Source organism: Oryzias latipes, chromosome 24 (genome assembly GCF_053564925.1).
Source record: "Oryzias latipes strain Hd-rR chromosome 24, Olatipes_Hd-rR_3.1".
NCBI lineage: Eukaryota > Metazoa > Chordata > Actinopteri > Beloniformes > Adrianichthyidae > Oryzias > Oryzias latipes.
Genome location: NC_136260.1, coordinates 3750604 through 3772485, shown reverse-complemented (window position 1 = coordinate 3772485; position 21882 = coordinate 3750604). Strand labels below are relative to the sequence as shown.

The 21882-nt window shown below is 41.1% G+C and overlaps 1 protein-coding gene across 2 annotated transcripts in view; it reads right to left on the bottom strand.

The window, feature by feature from the left end:
* Nucleotides 1-1029: 1029 nt before the first annotated feature.
* nt5dc1 (5'-nucleotidase domain containing 1) overlaps nucleotides 1030-21882 on the bottom strand; it is a 97389-nt gene continuing 76536 nt past the window's right edge. For both annotated transcript variants that reach the window (XM_023953122.2, XM_023953123.2), the window contains exons 8-12: nucleotides 20572-20669; nucleotides 11548-11669; nucleotides 7439-7612; nucleotides 4922-5090; nucleotides 1030-3434 (exon numbers count right to left, since the gene is read on the bottom strand). In XM_023953122.2, the coding sequence (XP_023808890.1) occupies nucleotides 3322-3434; nucleotides 4922-5090; nucleotides 7439-7612; nucleotides 11548-11669; nucleotides 20572-20669 (676 nt within the window). In that variant the 3' untranslated portion in view covers nucleotides 1030-3321. The remainder of the gene's footprint in view (nucleotides 3435-4921; nucleotides 5091-7438; nucleotides 7613-11547; nucleotides 11670-20571; nucleotides 20670-21882) is intronic.

The following is a 21882-nucleotide window of genomic DNA, read 5'->3' as shown; positions in this document are numbered from 1 at the left end:
CTTGGAGTTAAAAGGAAAGCCATCCTTTATTTCATGTTTCCACACAAACAACAGTACCAGCGATATAAAAAAAAGAACTTCCATGGACAGATCTTGTTAAGTAACAAACAACCTCGAGGGCAAACTGGAGGAAGTGAAATGATCTTTTTTTGACTTATCCAGAAACAATGGAGACTTAAGTGAAAACAGTTATCCTCTGAAATGAGGATAACTGTTTGTGTGTTTTCTATGAACATCTCAAAAGTTCTTCTCTGCCTACTTGCTACAAAGGTACACCTTCTCCAAGAAGTGTTTTCAGATCAGTTTACTTGTAAACCCATTACATAGCAACAGAAAAAACAAACTTTAACTCGAAAAAATACTCAATATTTTATATTCAAAAATGTTCAGATGTTTTGATACATCTTTTTCTCCAGGATCCTTCTTCATCCTCAGTCTTCATTCCTGATGCCCCATTTGGGACATTGAAATAAAAGTAATGTTTGATTTGGTTAAACAAGCAAAATAATTAACAGCTCAACGCAGACCTGCAGTCATTTTAGAACTTTAGACTTTAAATAGTACATATCCTTCCTAGTTTCATTTCTCCTCTTTTAATTGGCTTGTGTGTTGATGGTCATGAAAAAGCTTCATTTGCACAGTAGATAAGCTGCTTTTCGTGTCTGTTTTACCTCAGATCTCCTTCATGTCAAATATTTGACTAAACTGGGTCAAAATGGACCAGCTGTCCAGAGGCTGCATTTTGGCTCAGTTCACCCAAAGCATACAGCTAATCAGCTTATTATTGCAGGTCAGGCAGCATTTGAGCTAATAACTTACATCATTTATCATAAACGTTTGTTTACAGACATTGAAAATTATGATTGAATAATAGAACATTTAATCTGTTTTTAAACTTCATCAACCAAAACACACACACACAAAAAAAAAATCACAGTTGACGAAGAAAAGTGTCACAAACTCCACGGTTAAATATCTTTCATGCCGTGTTTAGCACAATGAGATAAAGTCCCAGATAAAAAGCCAAACTCGTTTTATTGTCCGGTTTATTTAGATCAAAACTAATGTAGAGGTCTGAGATTTTCTAGCTGCTGACATCGTTTGTCTGGCTGATGGAGAAATTTTCAACATTTCAAACAGGAAACCTCAGAAATCTTAACTTCTCTGAACAAATACAGCCTACAATAATGCTCGTTTGTCGTAAAGCGATGGTTGACTTCAGCACTCTATAGTTTGATGATTAAAGAATCTGCACAGAACTGAGAAGATGACAGAAGCCATTGTTTGTTTGTTTTGCAGCATTCATTAGCTCTACATGAAGAACACATGCCTGTGCTGAGGGTTTCCAAATGTGAAGCACTTGAAGTTCAAGGTTTAAACAAAACTTAAGACCAGAAAAATGTTATGTAAGAAAAATCATAAAACTTTTTATTTCTTTGACAGTTCCTCATCACTGAACACAGAACCAAAGCTTCCCTGTTTTTGAGATCTTAAAGACCACAGATGATTCCAACATAAGGCAAATGTGCAAAAGTTACAGGTCAGATGACAAAAGAAGAGTACAATCATCACAACTGTATGCATACACAAACCACACACAGCACAAACCACTGTTGACTTTGTATGTCCGATCCCACCTGCACTGCTTCCTGTCAAGGTACATGAGAGATGCTGGTCATTCTGTAGGAATATTTCAATCTACGATTCACTGAAAGAAGAATGTTGAATCACTTCTTTGAGGTTTGTAAAGGGACAGATGTGATGTGGAAGCAGCTGAGAACAAAGACAAAATCGGACAGTTATGTTGCACTCTGTACTGTGTATCACACCGGCTATTGAAATGGAGCAGATTGACCATCACTGCAGGACAGCAACCACCCAGAAGATCAGTTTCTGGAACCAAAAATTCAAACGCTAACAGCTGTTGTCTGTCAGATGATGCCTGCCAATGCTTTTTTGCTGAAAATGCTAACTAATCCTGCTCTTGCATCTTCCCACGAATGTCAAATAATTATCAGCTGGTGCAAACAAATTCACAAAATTAGCAACATTTACTGTACCTGACCAACCAAAGTAGTCGCAGATCACAATACTGCTATCGTAAACTTTATAATGGGGGAAAAAATCCCACGCTTCCATTTTCACTAAAGGATCCAAGTGTTTTTTTTATGCTACCTTTCCTACTAAAGCCCCTATTTTCCGTTTTTCAGACCAGTAGATTTCTCTTGTTACTCTCCAATTCAGTTCTAAATGAGCAACTTTCGTTATGATTTTTTATGCAAAAACAAAGCTGTAAGTTCTAATCTTCTTTAGTCCAAAAAGGACTTCAGCAATCCATCTATGGGAATTTCTTTTCCAAACACATTTCTTCCCAAAACAGGACACTCTACAATCCTTCTATGTTTGTGATGTCTCCTAAGCCATTTTCAGATACCTTTATCAGTCTCTTTAGGAGCTGTTTGTCTCAGTTGCTGTAACATTTCAGTCAGTTTTGTGGCACTGAGTCTGATGAAATTCTCCTACTACGTACTGAGATGGAACCTGACTTGAACCTGTGTTGACAGCAAAAAGACAACCTCCATAAATGGAGATTTCTCCACAAGTGATGGCACGACTGCTCAACGCCAAGCGACCAAGGGACCATTCACAAGCCGGTTACAGCATGGATGAAGCACAGGGGTTTAAAGAATCCCTCACAGAACACGTGACACAGCTGCATCAGAAGTAACACAGAGAACAGCTAGCATAGTCTTCATTCTTCTTCTTGTTATTAATACAAATTTCCCAAAGTTTTCTGGAACACCCAACACAAAAGACAATATTGTGCTAAATTTTTAGCAACAGCGAAGATCCACAAACGTGACGAGGGCTTACCAGCAGAGAGTTATAAGAAAGTACGAGGGAACCAAAGAGAAATGACAAATCTTCACAGTAAGAGTGTTGTAGAGAAATACACTGAGGAACGGCTTGACTGGCTTTACTTGTTTCCGCCCTTGAGGTAATCACTTTAGGTAAATCGCTTCATTTCAGAGTTTGAAGGATTCAAAATGACAGATGACCACATACACAAAGTCCAAGTGAAGAGTATACCACTACTGAATGCAGCACACACACCAGTACGGCACACTGCAGTATGGGACACTTCCATTACATTTATGTGGCTTACATTCACATGGTTTCTCTGAACGCATGCTTCCTGTGCTCCACAGATGATGGCTGGGGTCACCTGGAAAAGAAAAAACTACAGGCAAAAATATGGAGGCACCTTCCTCTCCTGAAGCAGAAAGGGTTGGGAGGACTTTCTTCATTTTTTGCCTTTTCTTAGGACACATTCTTGCACCTCTTCAGCACAGAATCTGGAGGTCTGGGGTAGTAGCCGGTGGTGTAGGGCTTGTCCGGGGAAAACCTGGGGAATTTGTAATCCAGAGGAAGATCTAGACAGCAAAAAATTCAACAGAAGAAAAACAGCAGAGTGTAAGTTATTTTATGATAAACATAACGAGTAAACATGACCAAAAACATAAAAAAAAACAACAACTAGGACAAATTTGGATCTAAGCACATCTCTGTCCATGAGACCAGTTCAGATCCTTCCACACAAAAAGATAAACAATCTGGGGAAATTCATGTCAGACTCAGTCTGGCTGAAAGCAAACCAGAACATTCTTTAATCCTTGATGAGACGTGTTATTATTGAGGTCAAGGTTGTGCACCGTCCGCATTACTGGATGATGAAGAGATCGGCTTGGATCTTGCATGTAATGGCTGTAAACAAACCCCAATTTCCCGCTCTTTGAAAGCTTTCTCCAAAAGCATGTGGGAAACAGCCCCCCCCCCCCCCCCCCATTGTTTGGGGAGATTCTTCTGAGCACTTTAAAAAAAAAAGGAAGGATTCAAATCCTTGTCTGAAGAATGGACGTTGGATAAGAGAGGCCAGGTGTACAGAAAACATTACAATCAGTAGACTGTATAAAAAAAAGTCTGTAAAGGATTCTGAAGACATCCAGCACTAAGTAAATTGTAGAAACTTGATTTTATAGGTTTGATGGTGTTTGTGATGGAGATTTATTGCTATCACTCACGTGAAATATAAAACAATAAAAGATGATTTTATTCAAAAGTAAAATCCTGTGATCTTAAATCAGTTTAGAATCTCTGTTTTGATAAAAAAAAATAAGGTGGAAACATTAAAAACCTCCTAGTACAACCATTAATCAATGAATACAATTATATTCTTAAGAGAAAAACCAGAGCCATCTGTCTGAGGCAAGTTGTTTATTAAACTGACTCTCACCATTAAAACTTATTTAAAAATAAAAAAGATCTGTATTCCATATTGGAAAATCCCCTTTGGATTGAGACATGGTAGGTTTATCTTACTATAACATAAAAACGACCAGTGCCTCACAGTGGACCTCACACATGTGATGACAGCAAAAAATGATGAAAACATTATAGTTCAGTGTAGATGACCTGCTTCAGATCATACTTTGCATGTTGCAGGAGAGTCCCACGGCTTGTACCCTGAAGGCTCTGCAGGTCAGAGCTGCATGGTTGAAACTAATCATTAGAGCGACTCCACATCTGTGTTTGACACAATTGCTGTTTTTGATTTTCACTCATGTTTCTGTGATGCAGAATGAGGCCGATTGTTTGAAGCGGGGCTTTATGAGAGTTTCTCTCCAACTGCTGCGTGTTTAACATCAATCTGCGATAAAGCACCCGTTTAGTTGCCACACGTGTTGTGCAGGACAGAGAGAAAAAAAAACACATAAAATCTTTTTTTGGTTTAAGTTTCAGTTGCGTAATCTTCATGAGTGAATGCCACTCTGATGGCAGATACACCAAATTTGTACTGTCTAATTTAATTTCCACTCTTTGCTTTGATGGTCAGATCCACCTCAGGTCTCCCGTCACTAACCTGCTATGTGCTCCACACTGGGAATGGCCATGGTGCTGTATTTGTGAATGCAGTGGCAGCACCAGGTTAGCTTCTGGGCATCTTCATCTTCTCCATCACTTTTCTGCGTGTCAACAAAGTAAGACCCCCACTGGTTGGACACGGCTGAGGGTGACTTCATGCCTTGCTCCTGCAAAGTTCATGCATAGTCAGATACTGAACTCTGTGAGGAGGCCCATCTTTAGACAAGCAGCTCTGGTGAAAGGAAGTGGGGAAAAGAAGATGGAACTGAAACCAAAAGTATTTTTACAACTTTAACACATCATTTCCCCTCAGAATTCCTCCCCTCGTGAATCATTTGCCGGCAAATCTTCAGGGCATTCCCTGGCATCAGACTAATTAGCATGAAGAGTTGCACTGTAAAGATTTGTCTGTTTGGAGGAGTTACCCAACACTGGAGCCATAAAAATAATTAGAAACAACTTCTTAAGAGTTGTCCACATGAAGATGGTGAACAAGAAGATCCATAAAACTGTGGGGATTGGTGCTTCAATGAAGTTTTCCTGTATCTGTTGTTTTCAGGTTTTGAGTTAATTATTCTTTAACTGCTCCAGTGTTCTTTGGGGTTCCACAAGGATCTATTTTAGGACCACTTTTATTCTCTTGTACCTCCTTCCTCTAGGTTCCATCCTGAGAAAGCACAGAGTTTCCTTTCATTGCTGTGTTGACAATAGTCAGATCCATTCACCAATAATGAAAGGTGGCTCCATTACACCACTACCGTCTTGTATACAAGACATTAAATACTGGATGACCCTAAGCTTTTTAAGCTTTACTGACAAAAAATGGAAGTGATGGTGTTTGGTCTAAGCAGCCCCTCTGACCCTTCCTCAGTGGAGTTGGTTTCCTTGGCTCCCCATTGAAAACAATCTGTGTCAAATCTGGGTTCTAAAATGCACAGCGATTTTAAACTTGACTGTCAAATGAGCTCAGTGGCAAAATCCAGCTTCTCTGATTTGAAGCAGCTGTTGAAGGTGAAACGATTTTTACCCAAATGTCATTTCAGTCAGACAACTCATGCAGTTAAGAAGATTTATTTCCATATTTCTTTTAGTTTGGCATAAGGCTCCGTTCAGATAGAGATACAGATACTTTGGACAAAACGCTCTTTCTGTAAAGGCCAGTAAACTCTAGAACAGTCTTCCACTGTACATAAGGGAGTGTCAAACATTACAGACCTTCAAAACACAGCTCAAGCAGTGGCTGAAGGCAAACCAGTCCTGTAGCCTCTGACTTTTAACTCTCATAATGTACCACCTTTTTGTGTTCTTATTGTATCTGTGACTCTGTCTTTTGTTTTGTCCTGTTTTATGTTTCCTGCCTAGGGACTATGGATGCAAATTGGCATCATTGCTAAAATCCAGTATGTTTACGCCTATCATTGTTTGATAGATGTTCATTAATATGCACTGTCCCTATCAAATAAAGCTTTAAAAAAAAAACTAAAACAAAGATCTCCATAGAAAACTTTGGGTAATAACTACCCCTAATGGAGCTCACAGGTGGAAGCCGGGGAGGAGGGTGGGGTGATGAACGCAGAGCTCGCGGAAATGGAAGAAGAGGATTGGACCGCACCTGGAACTTAAGTAGGACGCTGAACAGGTGAGTTGATTAGACTGAACCGCCCGCAGGGAGGAGTAACCATGTAAACACACAGCTCAAGTTGCCTGCCTGAAATTCTCCCAGGGTTGATCATTTTAAGAGATCCCTGCTTTCATTACATCTCTGCTGGATTACTGTAACTCTCTGTATTTTGGAGTCAACCAGTCATCCCTCTCACATCTACAACTGGTCCAGAATGCTGCAGCTCTTACTTGCTTTTATCAATAACATGTCAACAATATTAGAATAAATTGTTTTAAAATGTCTAATTTAAAGGTTCGAATTTGTTACCAATTGTTAGGAACACAAAACATAAATATCCTTTTTGCAGCAGAACAGTTGTTTGTTTAGTTGCTTTTTAAATATTGCAAACACCAGTGAACAAAAGCACAGGACGCCATCCATGCTCTGCTTGGGGAAAGAGGAAGTGCAGTCCTGAATTTGCGAGCCACAAGATGTGCTGACCGCAGACTTTTTGAAGCGAACATCCTGCTGCTCGGAGCGCTCTTCTGTAAGGGCCAAGCCTCCTGCACGTCACTCGCTTTCCTGTTTGCTGCTGTGTTCTGGAGAAAAGCTGCCGTCATGTGGTGCAACAGACCATCCCTCATCCCGTCTCGGTGTAACTGTGCCTGCTTTCATTAGACCAAACACAGACGGACTCACAAATGACCCAAAATGTCAACATTTGATTTTTCACCAGCCAGAGTACATTTAGGACACAGGTTTGGAAACAGATGTTAACTCTGATGAACTGTTTGGGAGAGGAGGTATCTACCAGAACTCAGGGCATGTGTTGGCAGCGGGCCGGGCCCGGGGGCTTGAGGGTTGGTTGGAGGTGGGGCAGCTAAACAGAAACAGCTGCCTCCTTGAACTTACCTCAAACTTTCCCCTTTTCTCCAGTGGCTCCGCTTGAGCCTCGTTGGCCATTGTGGCTTCACTTTTTGGGACCCCCTCCCCCTCCATTTCTTCCACGATCATCACCGTCTCCCAATCGGCAAAGGTCCTTGCAGGAAACATGTCTGACCTTATGCTGTCCCCAAAGTACGCCACCTGCAGGGAAAGCAGGGAAATGAATGAAAAGCAGCTCTGCTGAGCTTCGGCCACCACAGAAGTCTGCTCCTCATCTCCTCAACAACCACAAAACTACTACACATGTGGAAAAAAACAAGCAGGAGCAAGTCCAGATCAGCTGCATTCCATAACTGACAATCAGGAGCTCATACTCCAAAAGTCTCTGAGGCCTTTTAAAGTTTGCACAACATGTTTAAACAAGGAGTAAGGTGGTTAATTAGAAGAAGAAAACCAAGTTAAATCAGTTTAATTATAGCAGTAAGATATAATTATGAATAAGCCACATGTTTTTGGCTCTGATTGAAGATAAACAAAAAAGCTTTTTAGTGCATCTGTCTTAAAGCAACATCACCTGTGAGGGGTTTCAGAGGGGTTAATTAAACTACACAATACTCATTTATACTAGACTTTAATGGAAAATGCTCTGAGACTAAATTTCTACTGTCCATCAACTGTCCTGCAGCTTTAATAGATGATCTCCCTGTTAAAGAAACATCTGCAGAAAAGAAGATTTCAGAGACGGGGAGAAAAAGGATCTCTGAGAAGTCTCTCATTCATTTCAGATGCTTCCTTAGCAGAAGAGATTTATAGAACCTGATCTCTAAAGAAACAGGATGTTAACTTACAGGTAACTCAAAAACAGACCAGACCCTCAACTCCAGAAAAGCTGTGTGTTTTTTTGAATAAGAAAAAATACTGCCTTAAAAATTCTGCAATATGAGGCAAGAATAGGACCAAATGTGACTTTTGAAGCCCAGATATCTTAAGGGAGTTGTAAATAGGGACCAATCAGCGAGCCAGAGAGAGGGTGGATGGCCTTGCAGTAGCTGCATGGTCCTTCTCAAGGCTCTGTTAGCCTCTGCCTGGCCCTTCCACATGTCAACAGACTGACGGGCAAACCCAGGCCTCGGACAGACCGCTTCACATTTCCTGCAGACTTTTCCAGAAGTGAAACAGGTCAGGTCATGGAACTGTTGTGATAAATATTTATGGAGGCCTTGGATTCCAACACAAAAACAACCAATCACAAAAAGAGAGACATGGCCAGTAAATACTTTCAAAAGAGCCTTGCATACAGAGCCACATAGTTTCATGTCTTATCTAGAAACTTAAGTTTTGGAGTTGAATGCACTTAAAGAAATCATATGAAAAATGAAGAAAAAAAACAGCCAGAGTCACAGAAAGTGATGATAAAGTGATACATCACATAATAGAGACTCAATTTGCCAAAGCTAAGCTATGCATGTTTGTGCAGAAACAGTTTCCTCTTAAAGCTGCTGCTTGTAGTCTTAAGGTGCTTTTATGTCACAAACATGTTATCAAAATGTGTAGAAAATGTGGAAAAAAATGATTAGGTTAGTCAGAACTCAGAACTGCACTTTGTGGCACATGACGACGCAGCCACTTTCCTTCCTGTCCATCCATGAGACTGGGGGTCTGTCCTGAAGTGGGCTGGTGCGGCACATCCCTAATGAAACCTTCATTCCCAACGCGATTCACACATTAAATTTGCATCAGACGCTTCCCATTCAACGTGTGTAAAATTCCCTTCTTGACGTTTTTTCCAAAAACGCGTTCAAAAACATGATGCTCTGGACTCATGTAGGAGGAGCTACATGGAAGCATTGACTGAATCCATAATTAACAATGCATAAAAGACATAGATGACGTTTACAGATCAGGTTTATTTATTTTGAAGAACTCTACAAAATCATTGGTACACCACGGGCGGCCGTGGTGCAGCGGTAGGGCGGTCAACCCATGATCCTAAGATTGCAGGTTCGATTCCCGCCTTGCACGCCCATGAGTCGAAGTGTCCTTGGGCAAGACACTGAACCCCACCTTGCCTCTGGTGGTAGGCGGGCGCCTGTGTTTGGCAGCGGAGCCGCCACCAGTGTGTGAATGTGTGTGTGACTGGGTGAATGGGTCTGTGACTGTAAAGCGCTTTGTCCTTGTAGGAAGAAAGGCGCTATATAAGTATACGCCATTTACCATACGCCATTAGTTAAGTCTCCATGTCTGAGATCATTCAGAGACTCTTCCAGTACGGGGAGCTTCACCGTCTGCACTTTCAGCAGTACTTCTGTCTCTCTGTGAGCGAGTTTGATGACTTGCTATCCCATATTAGTCCGAGGGGGAAAAAAGAAAAGAATAATAAAATTAAACAATCATTTATTGTTGTCTCAGTGGAAAAAAGGAAAAAAAGTTCAAAAAATTTCAAAGTCCAGGACGAGAACGATCAGATTCTCCTCCATGTTTGTTCTGGACTCCACCCACTGATCGGGTCATCTGCACGTGCCAAAGTTGAGTCCCTAATTGGTCGACGTGATGTGTCTTCTTTGCCAAAGTTAAGATATTTGAACTCTTGATGTGCCACAAGGACCAAACTATTCTCTGACCCCTGATGTGCAAACCGTGTTCAGAGTGAACGCAGCTTATTTTCCACTGGAAATCATGCTGATCAAACGTAAAAAATGACTCAATGCTTGATGCAATCTTCAAATATTGGACAGCAAAAACAAAACCCTGAGATTTCTCACAGAGAAGGCTAACAGGGTAGTTGAGCTTGGCAAAAACTACGCCAACTTCTTGTTAGTCCAGGACTCTACAAAGCTTCTGCTGTGTTTGGATAGCAAAAAATCTTCAGCTGAGACCAGCTTCCAAAACAAGCCTTGACTTTCTGATACAGTTCAGAAGGTTTAAGCGAGGGTAGTTGGACTGTGGATTTGTGTGAACGCGCCCCTTCACCTCAGCCATGACCCTCACTGTTTTCATCACTAAGCTCAGAAACTGTAGTTTAGCCTGAACCCCAGCATTCAGAACACCAGCATCCCACCCTGTCTGGTTAGTGAAAGTGGAGAGCAGCGAGTCTCCCAGGAGGTTTGTTCAAAGAAGCTCTAAGTGCAGGCTGACACTGGATTCCACGAGAGCTTCCATCATGGGGCGGTGGAACAGACAGAAGGGGCATTCAGGAGCCGGTGGGAGGAGGAGATGGTGGTGGAGGAGGAGGGTGATGACGGACTCAAACTGCCTGTACCTGACAAGTTACAGCAGTTTCTGTGGTTTCCCCCCTGTACTGCAGGCTTTTGCTCCGTCACAGAGCCAAACCTCTCAACTCTCTGTTCAAAGATAATTTACAGTATTTAAATGACTTCTTCCTCTCTCACCCTCCATCGTCTTTATGGCCGTCTTTGCTAGCCCCAGGATTTTTATCCAAGTACATTTGTCAGAGTTTTACACCAGCAACGTTTTACTTCTTAAATGGTAACTTAATTTGAATCTCAGCTTGGCCAGAGAACCTGGTGTGGTAGCAGAATCATGATGTGGGATAGTTTGACTGCAAATGAAAGCTCAACAAAAAAAAACTAATGAAAGTTGGACTAATTTGTGTCAGAATAAACCACAACATTAACGGCTAAAATTTAATAGAACCCCAACAATATGGGGAACTCGTGTCCACTCCAAAGATACCATGGAAGAAAATAGTGTTTTGTTCACGTAAATCCAAATATTTACAAATAATTGGTTTGCACGCATGATATTGGCAGAAACGATTCAATCTTGGACGTATTCTACGTGGTAAGAGACCAATTCATGAAGTTAACTATGTCAACTATGAGATCAGGCAATTATTAAAGTGCAGAAAACAGCTGCAAAAGCTAATAAAGAAGCAATCAGTTCTTTTTAAGAGGTTCTGATTTTTTTAAGAGCTGCTTAGTGCCTGATGTGTAAGTGCTGCTGCCCGGTACTCATGCATGGCAAGAGTTGTGTTCTTCCTCTCCAACACACCAGTCTAAATCTCCCTGAGCACGTCCATCACAGACCCCATTTCTTTCAGTCTCTGCCAAAATCTGAAGCTGGAGTCAACATGAAAGCCAGCTGCAGAAAGCCTTCAAAGCAGAGGTCGGGCATACCTTGGGCTCTGGTTTCCCGGTCATGGTCTTGAGCAGCTTGTGGAGGTGTGGCCAGTTGCCCTGAGAGTACCAGCCGGGTTTGTCCAGCGATGGCAGCCCCTCACTGTCCTCCACGTCGTTCACTGCAGAGACAAATGACACTGAATCATCACAACAGCTTGGTAGGGCAGAGATCTAGTGCAGAAGCAGATCCAACTCCACAGCCTACAACCATCAAGTTACAAACTTTACTTAAGCTTTCACCAGCAGGACATCCGCATCTGAGAAAACAAAGGTTTTTTTCTCAAATCCAATAATAATAACTTTTAATTTTAATTATAAACAGACAATAAGTTGAACTTTTGGTGTCTTGCTGATCCTTAAACATCTTCTTGACCTTCTTGGGAAAATCAGCAGGAGGACGGCCCTCAAGGCCTTGAGTTTGACTTAGATCTTCTTGTAGTGGCCTGTCTCTTGTCTCTGGGATATTACTGAGACTGGGAAAAATGGCGGACGGAGTAACACCAGTGGTGAGTCCAGACCAGAACTCGGGTAAAAAAACAAATCCAACCAATGATCTGGACTCACAATCTCTGCGTATAACCACTGGAATCATTACTGACCTCAAGGAAGACATCCGTCGTCTAAAAGCTGAGCTGGAAATGAAGGACGCTCTCCTGTCCAAGTTCATGGATGTCTCCTTCGCCCAGTCTAAGCGGCTAACCTCACTTAGCGCCGCACTCCAGGACACAGCTCCATGGGACCCGTCCACCTGTGCACACCCTTCTTCATCTTCAACACCCAGGCAAAGATCCCTGGATGAAGAAGTGGTTGTCCGAAGGTCCAGAATGAGATCTGATGAGACCCGGAAGCCTCCTGTCCTGAGTCTCTCAAACCGCTTCTCCGGACTGGCTGCGGATTCTCCCGCTCCTTCCGCAGCGGTCACAGCGGCACAGACTCCACCAGACCTGGGCTCCACCATGGATTTCCCCGCTCTCCAGAGAGACGCCACGGAGATCCCGAAGGAAGACGGACGCATCGCGGCGTGCAGCAACCCGGACCGGGGCTCGAGGATCACCGCTAAGGCCCCATCAGGATCAGACGAGCGTCTGGATCTCCCCGCGTCCTCGCGGGCTCCAGCTTCTTCCTCCCGCCGTCGGATCCTGAAGGAAGCTGTCCGCTTCCATTCCAGCAAGGCTCGGGCCTCGCCGCCGCAGATGGACCACCGGCCGCAAGGTGAGGCCGCCGCTGCCGCTGTCGTCACGCAGGTACCTGTCGGCTCTGCACATGCGCCCGCGTGTCCTCCTCCACTGTTTGCCCCGACAACGGCGATCATCGGGGACTCCATTATACGGAGGGTCCGCTTCTTTAACGCGGTCACACATTGTTTTCCGGGAGCCACAGTTCTGGATATTCTGGAGAAACTCCCAGACCTGCTGAGATCTTTCCCTTCCACAATCAGGAGGCTGATTTTACATGTTGGTTTTAATGACACATCTTATCGAGAGTCTGAAACGACTAAAAAGGCGTTCATCAGACTTTTTAATTTTTTAAACTCTTGTCCATTGACTGTTTTTATCTCGGGACCCCTCCCCTCCCTCTCCCGCGGCCAGGGCCGCTTCAGCAGGCTGCTGAGTCTGAGCTCCTGGCTCCAGTCTGCTTCCAGCCTGAATAGGTTTGTTTTTATTGACAATTTTAACCTGTTCTGGAACAGAACCTCATTTTATAAAACTGATGGGATTCACCCCAGTCCACTGGGCAGCAATGTTTTAGCTGCAAACATCCGATACTCTGTCCAGACATCACCAGCCCCCATCATGCCCCCACCAGTCCAAACCTCCTCCTCATCCGTGCAGACATCACTGTGTGGAAGTGACTGACTGGATTTGGTATCACCTCCCCACATTCCCCAAAAAACTGCTTCGATTGACAGTGCTTCCTTGCCACCACCTACACCCCCCCCAGTCTATCCCATTAAGACCATTATTACAGACAGGTATTCCATGAGGGGACGTGCTGGGAGAAAAGCAAACACTAACTGGCTTCGTCCACTAAAGGAATCACCAAAACCTGAGGAAGCAGCTTCCACAAACACTCCCCCCTCTTTTAACATGGCACTTTTGAATATTCGATCGTTGTCCAACAAAACATTTATCATAAATGATTTTATCCATGATTATAAAATTGATGGACTCTTTTTAACTGAAACATGGCTGAGCACGGATGCATCTACTGTTCTCACAGAGGCCTCTCCACCCAATTTTAGCTTTGTTTTTTCAACCAGGGAGGGCAAAAAGGGTGGGGGTACTGCATCTATAAAGTCCAACTCCTTTGCAGTAAAGCAGATTACATTGGATGAGTACCCCAGCTTTGAACATCATGCCTTTGTTTTTAACAGCCCTCCAGTTTTATGCATCACAGTATACAGACCACCCAAACCAAGCTCTGTTTTTATTGAGGAGTTTTCAGAGTTTTTAGCATCTGTCCACACTTCTTTTAACATGATTTTAATAACTGGTGATTTTAACCTGCATATAGACGGGAAGTTGGATTATTGCACCACTCAGTTCTTGGACTTGCTCTCCTCTCTTGATTTTAAACAACACGTCATGCAGCCGACTCACAACAGGGGGCACACTCTTGACCTCGTCATCAGTCATGGTTTACCTACTAGTGTGTCCGCTGTTGTGGATCTGGCTGTATCTGACCATTACTGTGTGCTTTTTAACATCACTGGTTTTATAAAGCAAGAGACCTCTGTGAGAACGGTGAAGAAACGCTACTTGACTCCTGAAGTGGTCGAAAAATTTATTACATCTGTTCGCTCCAACTCTCCACCTGTCTTACCGGCCCCCTGTGATCTACTTGTTGAAAGTTTTAACAGTAAATTAAAATCCAGTCTCAACTCAGTTGCTCCACTAACATCTAAGAAGATAAGAATCAAACCCACACCCCCTTGGAGAACTGAGGAAATTAAACAATTGAAGAGATGTTGTAGATCTGCCGAAAGACTTTGGAGAAAACACAAACTTGAAATAAACTATCAATTATACCAAAACCAACTAAAACTATATAATCAAACCGTAAAACAGACCAGAAATTCATATTTTGCGAACATCATTTCCGTAAATAAAAATAATCCCAGAGTCCTTTTCACCACAATTGAATCTTTAATCAACTCAAATGTGAACAAAAACCCAATGCCAGCCTCGGCCTCATTGTGTGAGGACTTTGCAGACCACTTCGGGAGCAAGATTGATTCTGTCAGAATGAACATCATAAAAGAACAGAAAAGCCTCTCTATTGGTTATGATGGCTTGATTTTACCTGAGGAAGCACTGGACAGTTTTGACCTGGTTGAAGCTGCAACACTTGGTCGAGTTTTCTCCCAAGTTAATCCAACAACTTGTTCTTTAGACCCCATCCCTACATCACTTTTTAAATCATTTTATGGGTCTTTTGAGAGTGAGATTTTAAATATCATTAACTCCTCTCTACAGACGGGTATTTTTCCTGCTGCCTTTAAAACGGCAGTGGTGAAACCATTACTCAAGAAAACTAATTTAGACCCTTCAGTTTTTAATAACTACAGACCTGTGTCCAACTTGCCATTTTTAAGTAAGGTTTTAGAAAAACTTGTTTTTATTCAGCTAAACGAGTTTCTCTTACAAAACAACATTTTTGAGATAAACCAGTCTGGCTTTAGGACGAACCACAGCACAGAGACGGCCTTGTTAAAAATTGTTAATGATCTCAGGTGTGCCTTGGATTCAGGTCAGATCTCAGTACTAGTTCTGTTAGATCTAAGTGCAGCTTTTGATACTGTTGATCACCTGATCCTTGTAAACAGACTTAAAAGTCTTGGCCTTTCAGGGACTGTTCTCAAGTGGTTCGAGTCGTATCTCATGGAGAGAAGCTTTATGGTAAGCATGGACACATATTTTTCTGGGGTCCATGAAATTAATTGTGGTGTGCCTCAAGGTTCCATCCTGGGCCCCTTGCTTTTTAACATTTACATGCTTCCTCTGGGGAATGTCATCAGAAGCCACAACATCAGTTTTCATAGCTATGCTGATGATACCCAGCTGTACATAGCTATGTCTCCTGATGACACAAGACCAATAGAAGCACTTTTTAACTGTATTTTAGATGTAAAATTATGGATGGCAAATAATTTTCTGCAGCTCAACCAGGAAAAAACTGAAATTTTAGTTATTGGTCCTGAAGCCAAGAGGGAGAAACAGTTTTTGAAGCTACAGGAACTTTCCTTAAGTCATTCGGAAGCAGTCAGAAACCTGGGTGTTATTTTTGACTCTAAGCTAACTTTTATCCCCCATATAAAACAGGTGGTTAAAACTGGTTTTTATCATCTCAAAAATCTGGCTAGAGTCCGCCCACTACTCTCTCTTGCTAATATGGAGATGCTAATGCATGCTTTTATCATGAGTAAAATTGATTACTGTAACGCCCTGCTTGCTGGTCTTCCAAAAACAAATATTAGGAACCTTCAGCTTCTCCAGAACTCTGCTGCACGAGTTCTTACAAAGACCAGGAGGCGGGCTCACATCACCCCAATTTTAAAATCCCTGCATTGGCTCCCCATATGCTTCAGGATTGATTTTAAGATATTTTTAACAGTTTTTAAATGTCTTAACGGTCTTGCGCCTTCTTATTTATCAGATCTTTTAGTAAGATATGAACCCTCGCGGACCCTGAGATCCTCTGGCACTGGTCTGTTAACCATTCCAACTGTAAAAACTAAAACCTATGGAGAAGCTGCATTTCAGCACTATGGTCCCCGCTTATGGAACAGTCTGCCAGAGGGCCTGAGAGCCGCAGAGAGCATTGATACTTTTAAGAAAAGGCTCAAGACCCATCTTTTTAACCTGGCTTTTAGCTAATTTTTATTTATTATTTATTTATTTTACTACTTTTATTTATTTATTGTTATTTATCTATATGTATTTTCTATTTTTATTTTATTTCTTTATCCATTTTATCTTGTTTTATGAACTTGAACCTGATTTTTAACGTGTTATTTTAATTTACCTTATTTCAATGTTTTATCGTTTTTATCAATATGTTTACTTTTTGATTCTCAATTTTTAATTCATTTTTATTTCCGGTGCTTCCTCAGCTGGAACCTCTCCCTCTTGGACGGCTGCTGTTCAGCCGCTGCGGCTCTGGGTGGGGACCTGCATCACCGCTTAGCTGTGGTGGAGCGGTCCCCGCCTGTGATGTTGCATTTGGCCGTCTATGCGGCTGTTCACAGGGGGGGAGGTTCCAATTATTAGCGTTTCCCGCATCATGTTTTTGTGCTCAGCATATGTTTTACAGCCTATTTTTCATTGTCATTTTCCATCAGTTAGAGAGTGGGAGGTGTGAAAGGCGTGGGGGGCTAGGTACGGGGAGGGGGGCCCTATTATTTATTTATTTATTTATTAATGCTTGCTTGTTTTTATATTTTGTTGTTTTAATGTAAAGCACTTTGTGTTATATTTTTATATGAAAAGTGCTTTATAAATAAAGTTTGATTTGATTTGATTTGATTTGATTCCACTTTTAAACATTAGAGGATTTTAATGGAAAAGAACAACTGAACCTTTAAGTAATTAATTAACACATGGGACAGTGTTAGAAAAACACTTTTAATTTACTTTAAAATGTGTTTGTGCCATAATAAGGCTTATAAAACTACTCCCTGTCATAAAGGGATATTCCAGCATGACAAAAAAGCATCACTGGTTGAACTACAACCACATTTTGTCACCAAATGTGTATCTGAAATTTTACATTAAATTCCCATGTATCTAAGAGTTAGAAAAGAGTTTTGCTTCCTTTTTCATGATGAATGACCTCTGCTGCATGCCTGCACTCATTTCTGTTGCTTCCTGAACTTCTCGTACAGGTTAAAACCAGGCTGACCATGAGCAGTGCTGCCAGCCATGTTCTGACCTGAACCGCCCTTCTGGTCCTGGTCCAAACTATACTATGAACCCCTTACCAAATCCTCCCAGTCATCCTTTGAGCAGGTCTGAAGCGACACTGAAAGCACCAGTCAGAGCAGCTTAGACACAGACCAGTTTCTTGTAGGAAAACTCTTATAAAACACTTGATGTGATCGAACATCTACGTGGATTTAAGTTGAAACAGTTTCTGCACGTTTAAAGAGCAGATGTCATCATGGATGAGTGCATTAGAACACTGATCCTCAAACAGCCATGAACTGAATTTGTGAAAACAATAATGACCACAACTACTGCGAGGATTTTGTGGGTGAGGTGCATTGTGGGAATTTACTCTGTCTGTTGATGCTGCGTATGAGTTTTAGTTATGCTCTTTCTGAAGCCCACAGAGCAGAAAGTCTACAATTTTTTTAAATTATTTTTTTTAGGAATAAAACTAACTAAAGCTGGGAGTTTCTCCTTTAGTTTTGCTTCCTGTGTTTTCACTTTATCACATAAGAAAACAGCAATTCAGGCGTCTAAAACACATAACAATTCTGAGACAGCATTATCGTACAGGTAAATGATTACGTTTAAAAACAATAAGAAGTAATCTGTAATGTTTTACAATTTCCATTAACTTTAAAAAGTTATCCTAAATAAAATATATAATTTGAAGAGAACTAGAAACATTTAAATTCTAAATCAAATCATATTTGAACACTTTTTAAAAAAGAATTAGGTTTATAGGGAACAAACAGCTTCTAAAGTGTGAAGTTTTCTTAAATGAGAAGTAGGAATCTGAATGCACATTTAAGAAGGGAATTTTTAATTACTTTTACCTTGGCTCTTATCAAAGATTTAGAACAAAAACCTTCAGCTCAGGCTGTGTTTGAGTTGGCTTTGTGCTTTCTTTCTAAGACCACCAGAGTTCAGACGTCCTCAGCTTTAAACTGAGCCTAAATATGCAGTTATTGTTGGGGCTGCAGAGAAAGATTAAATCTTGCATGGGACATTCCACTGGCTTTGCCTCAAAAAGGGTAGGTGGGGGTGGGCGGGGGGTCAAATATTTTACCAAAGATCTGGTTCAGATCATTTACAAAAATAAAGAAATAACTGGACAAACAGATTTGTAAAGTGTAGAGACGAGTATGTGGGACACTAAAGCCAAAACCAACACGCTAAAGAGTATATAAAGGTAAAGCTCCTATGAACTGGGATACGGTCATATGATCTGATCCCGTATTAAAGCCTGGACTAGGGCCATCTAAGGGGTTTGACCGAATCCAATTTTAAATCTGAGTTTTTATTCCTGAATCACTCTCAGAACAAAAAACAAGGCTTTCCAGCCGTTCCAGACCATTCTAACGTCTACAATCAATCGTCTTTTGCTGTCGTGGACTATGAAACCGAGCATTCAGTCTGGGGAATCTGGGATAAAGTTCTGTGGGGTTTTTTACGTGAAAATCTCTGACCTTGCTGGAACGTCCAAAAAAAGAAAAAGTGACAACTGTCTGCTATCCTTCAGGTAAGTCATATTTTTGCACTTTGTTACTTACTTTCTACTTTTCTTCATATAATTGATAAACAGCTTTACAAGCAGACAGCAAGGCAACAAACCTGGTGAAAATGGCCAGAAAAAGAGAATAATCTGAAACTGTGTGTCACGATATTGATGTGTATTTATTAAAATCTGTGCGTTTGGAATAATGATTTTTCTAAAATAGGCCATTCTTTTGGCAATAACTAGATGTTTATGATACTGCTTTTGATTCTGCTTAGTTTGACTTTAAAAACTGGCCTCTGTGCAGTAAATTCCCAGTGAAAATCTCAGCGCTGAAGTTTATGGGCTGTTAAATAAAAGAAAACATGTGAAGAATGTTCAGCAAGTGCTGAGCATGGGTAAGACAGATGCTTCTCCTGCCAGCATGGCAGAAGTCAAGAGAATCTGCCCCATTTTGAAATGTAATATCAACTTTAAAACAGTCCAGAAGAGCATTCCTTGTGGGCTCCACCTTCAGGACCAGGATCCAGACTCACATCTCCAGGTTACGAAGAGGTCGGTTGGCGGATGAAAGTACCTGCTGTGGTCAGTCAGGAGCCCCTGCTAACCTGACTGTTAACAGCTGTTTGAAGTCTTCACATCACATTGAACCTTCTGGAAACCTCAGGTGAACTCACCTTGGGTTTTTTGACACCCAATTTGCTAAAGTTGAGGCATTCACAGTTAATGCATTGCAGCTTCTTTTCAATAAGCTGCAGGTGCTTTCAGGTGGGAGTATAATTTACAGCTTGCAGTTGTTTAAAGGAACAAGGGTGTGGTCCACAAGTCTCGACATAAAAATAGGTTATTTATGCATAACCTGTAAGGAAAAGTACTTGTAAATCTTGACAGCCATAAAAAACAAAGATGGCAGAAAATAGGACGAAGAAGATCATCTGAAAATGTTTTCGTTATGAAGATGCTCACCTCTCACTTTCTGTCTGTACCTGACTCGTGTGATCCATCTGAGGATTTCTTCTCTCTGCAAAAACTTCTGTCTACAGCCACAAACTGAAGTAAACAACACTTTAGTTGGGATTTAAATCCTTAAAGTCTTTAGGAAAACAGTCTTCTCTTAGGTTCATGACCACAGCTGAGAAGTGAGGTCAACAAAATGTTCTGGAACCCAAAACTGCTCAGATCATGACTTTAGTTATTCAGGGATCAACAAGAAACGGTTGTAGCTTCAGGGATCTTTAAAAACCTTGTTGGTCCATTGCTAGAGTGGTCACTTCGTAGAGTGAAGGGCAATTTTATGTATTCAGGTCATTTCGGTTGGTTGTGACCGGGCAACAAAGTTAGACAAAATACTTTTAATCCAGAGTTTCCAACAGCAAATTTAGTTTATATAACTCTTCATAAAGTGTATGGATGGATGCATGTTATTGAAACATGTTGTCTGAAGCTTAAAGACATTTAATACATTCATCAGATAGTGCAGGCTTTTAAGAAATGTGTTTCATAAATTACTCACTAGTGTTGGCAAAAGGACACAGAAGCGAGCTTTGTGGTTTGGAAAGTTGCAGGCTGACTAAAGACTGATTGCTCCGTACTCACCAAGGGTCCTGAAGGGCCTCTGGTGTGGGACTAAAGAGAAGAATCCTGGCTTCAGGGCATTTGTGATGATGATGTCAAACAGTTCTTCAAAATCCTTCCTGCAACAACCACAAAAACTGCATTTTTTCACCTGCGCAATAGAGCTAAGATCAGAAATATACTATCTAAAAGTGATTACGTCATCCATGCATTTGTTACGTCCAGACTGGATTACTGTAACTCTTAGTTAGCAGCATGCCCAAAAAGTTCCTTAAAATGTCTTCAGCTTGTTCAGATTGCAGCAGCTAGACTGTTAGCAGGAACCAACAGAAGAGATCACATCACTCCTGTGGTAAAAACTATCTATGCAGGAGAAAATTGTTCTATCAAACTTCATGCCCGGACATCTCCTCGATTTTTACTGAAAAGACGAGTCAGGCAAGGATGCCCCATTTCCTCTTATTAATTCCTCCTCTGTTCCCAGATCCTTACTGACTCTAAAACTCAGTCCACTAAAAGGAAATTTCAATAGCAAACCACACAGACATTATCCGCCAACGGGCTGATGATACCACCCTGTTTCTAAAAGATCATTATCAGGTACCGTTAGCTATTGATCTGATCAATAATTTTTATGCTGCATCTGCCAATTGAACTTTGATCCAATTATTAATAAAACACAGACAAAGCTGAACCAATGGCTCCAGAGAGATCTCTCATTGAGATGCAGAGTTTTGCTAACTAAAGCTGAGGGAATTTCCCGCCTAACGTATGCAGCTGTATCCCTCAATGTTGACAAAAGGTTCAGAAAACCACTGACAAAATGCTTTTTAATTTTATCTGGAGGAACAAAAACCATTATATAAAAAAACAGTAGTAATTAACACTCATGTTAAGGGTAATCATAACTTTTTAGATTTTTGTACATTAAGTATTACCTTTAAAATAAATTGGCTGAGACATTTTATTAAGAATTTCATTCCAAATTACATTTTCTCCAAATTAGGAGGCATAAACTTTCTTTTGCATTGCAACTACAATGTGCAAAAGATTCCAATAAAGTTTTCCTTCTTCCATAAATAAAAGTTACTTTCCTGGTCACTCATTTACAAACACAGTTTTTCTCCACACAGATACTACATATGGAATAGCAAAGACATTACATATAGACATACATCTTTATTTTATCCATCTTGGTTTAATCAAAACATTCTTCTGGTTAATCAGCTGTTTAAATCAAATGGATCTTTGATGTCACATGAAGAACTCTGCCTCAAATATAGAATCAAAATGCCTAAAACTGAGTTTAACATTGTTTTAAAAGCAATTCCT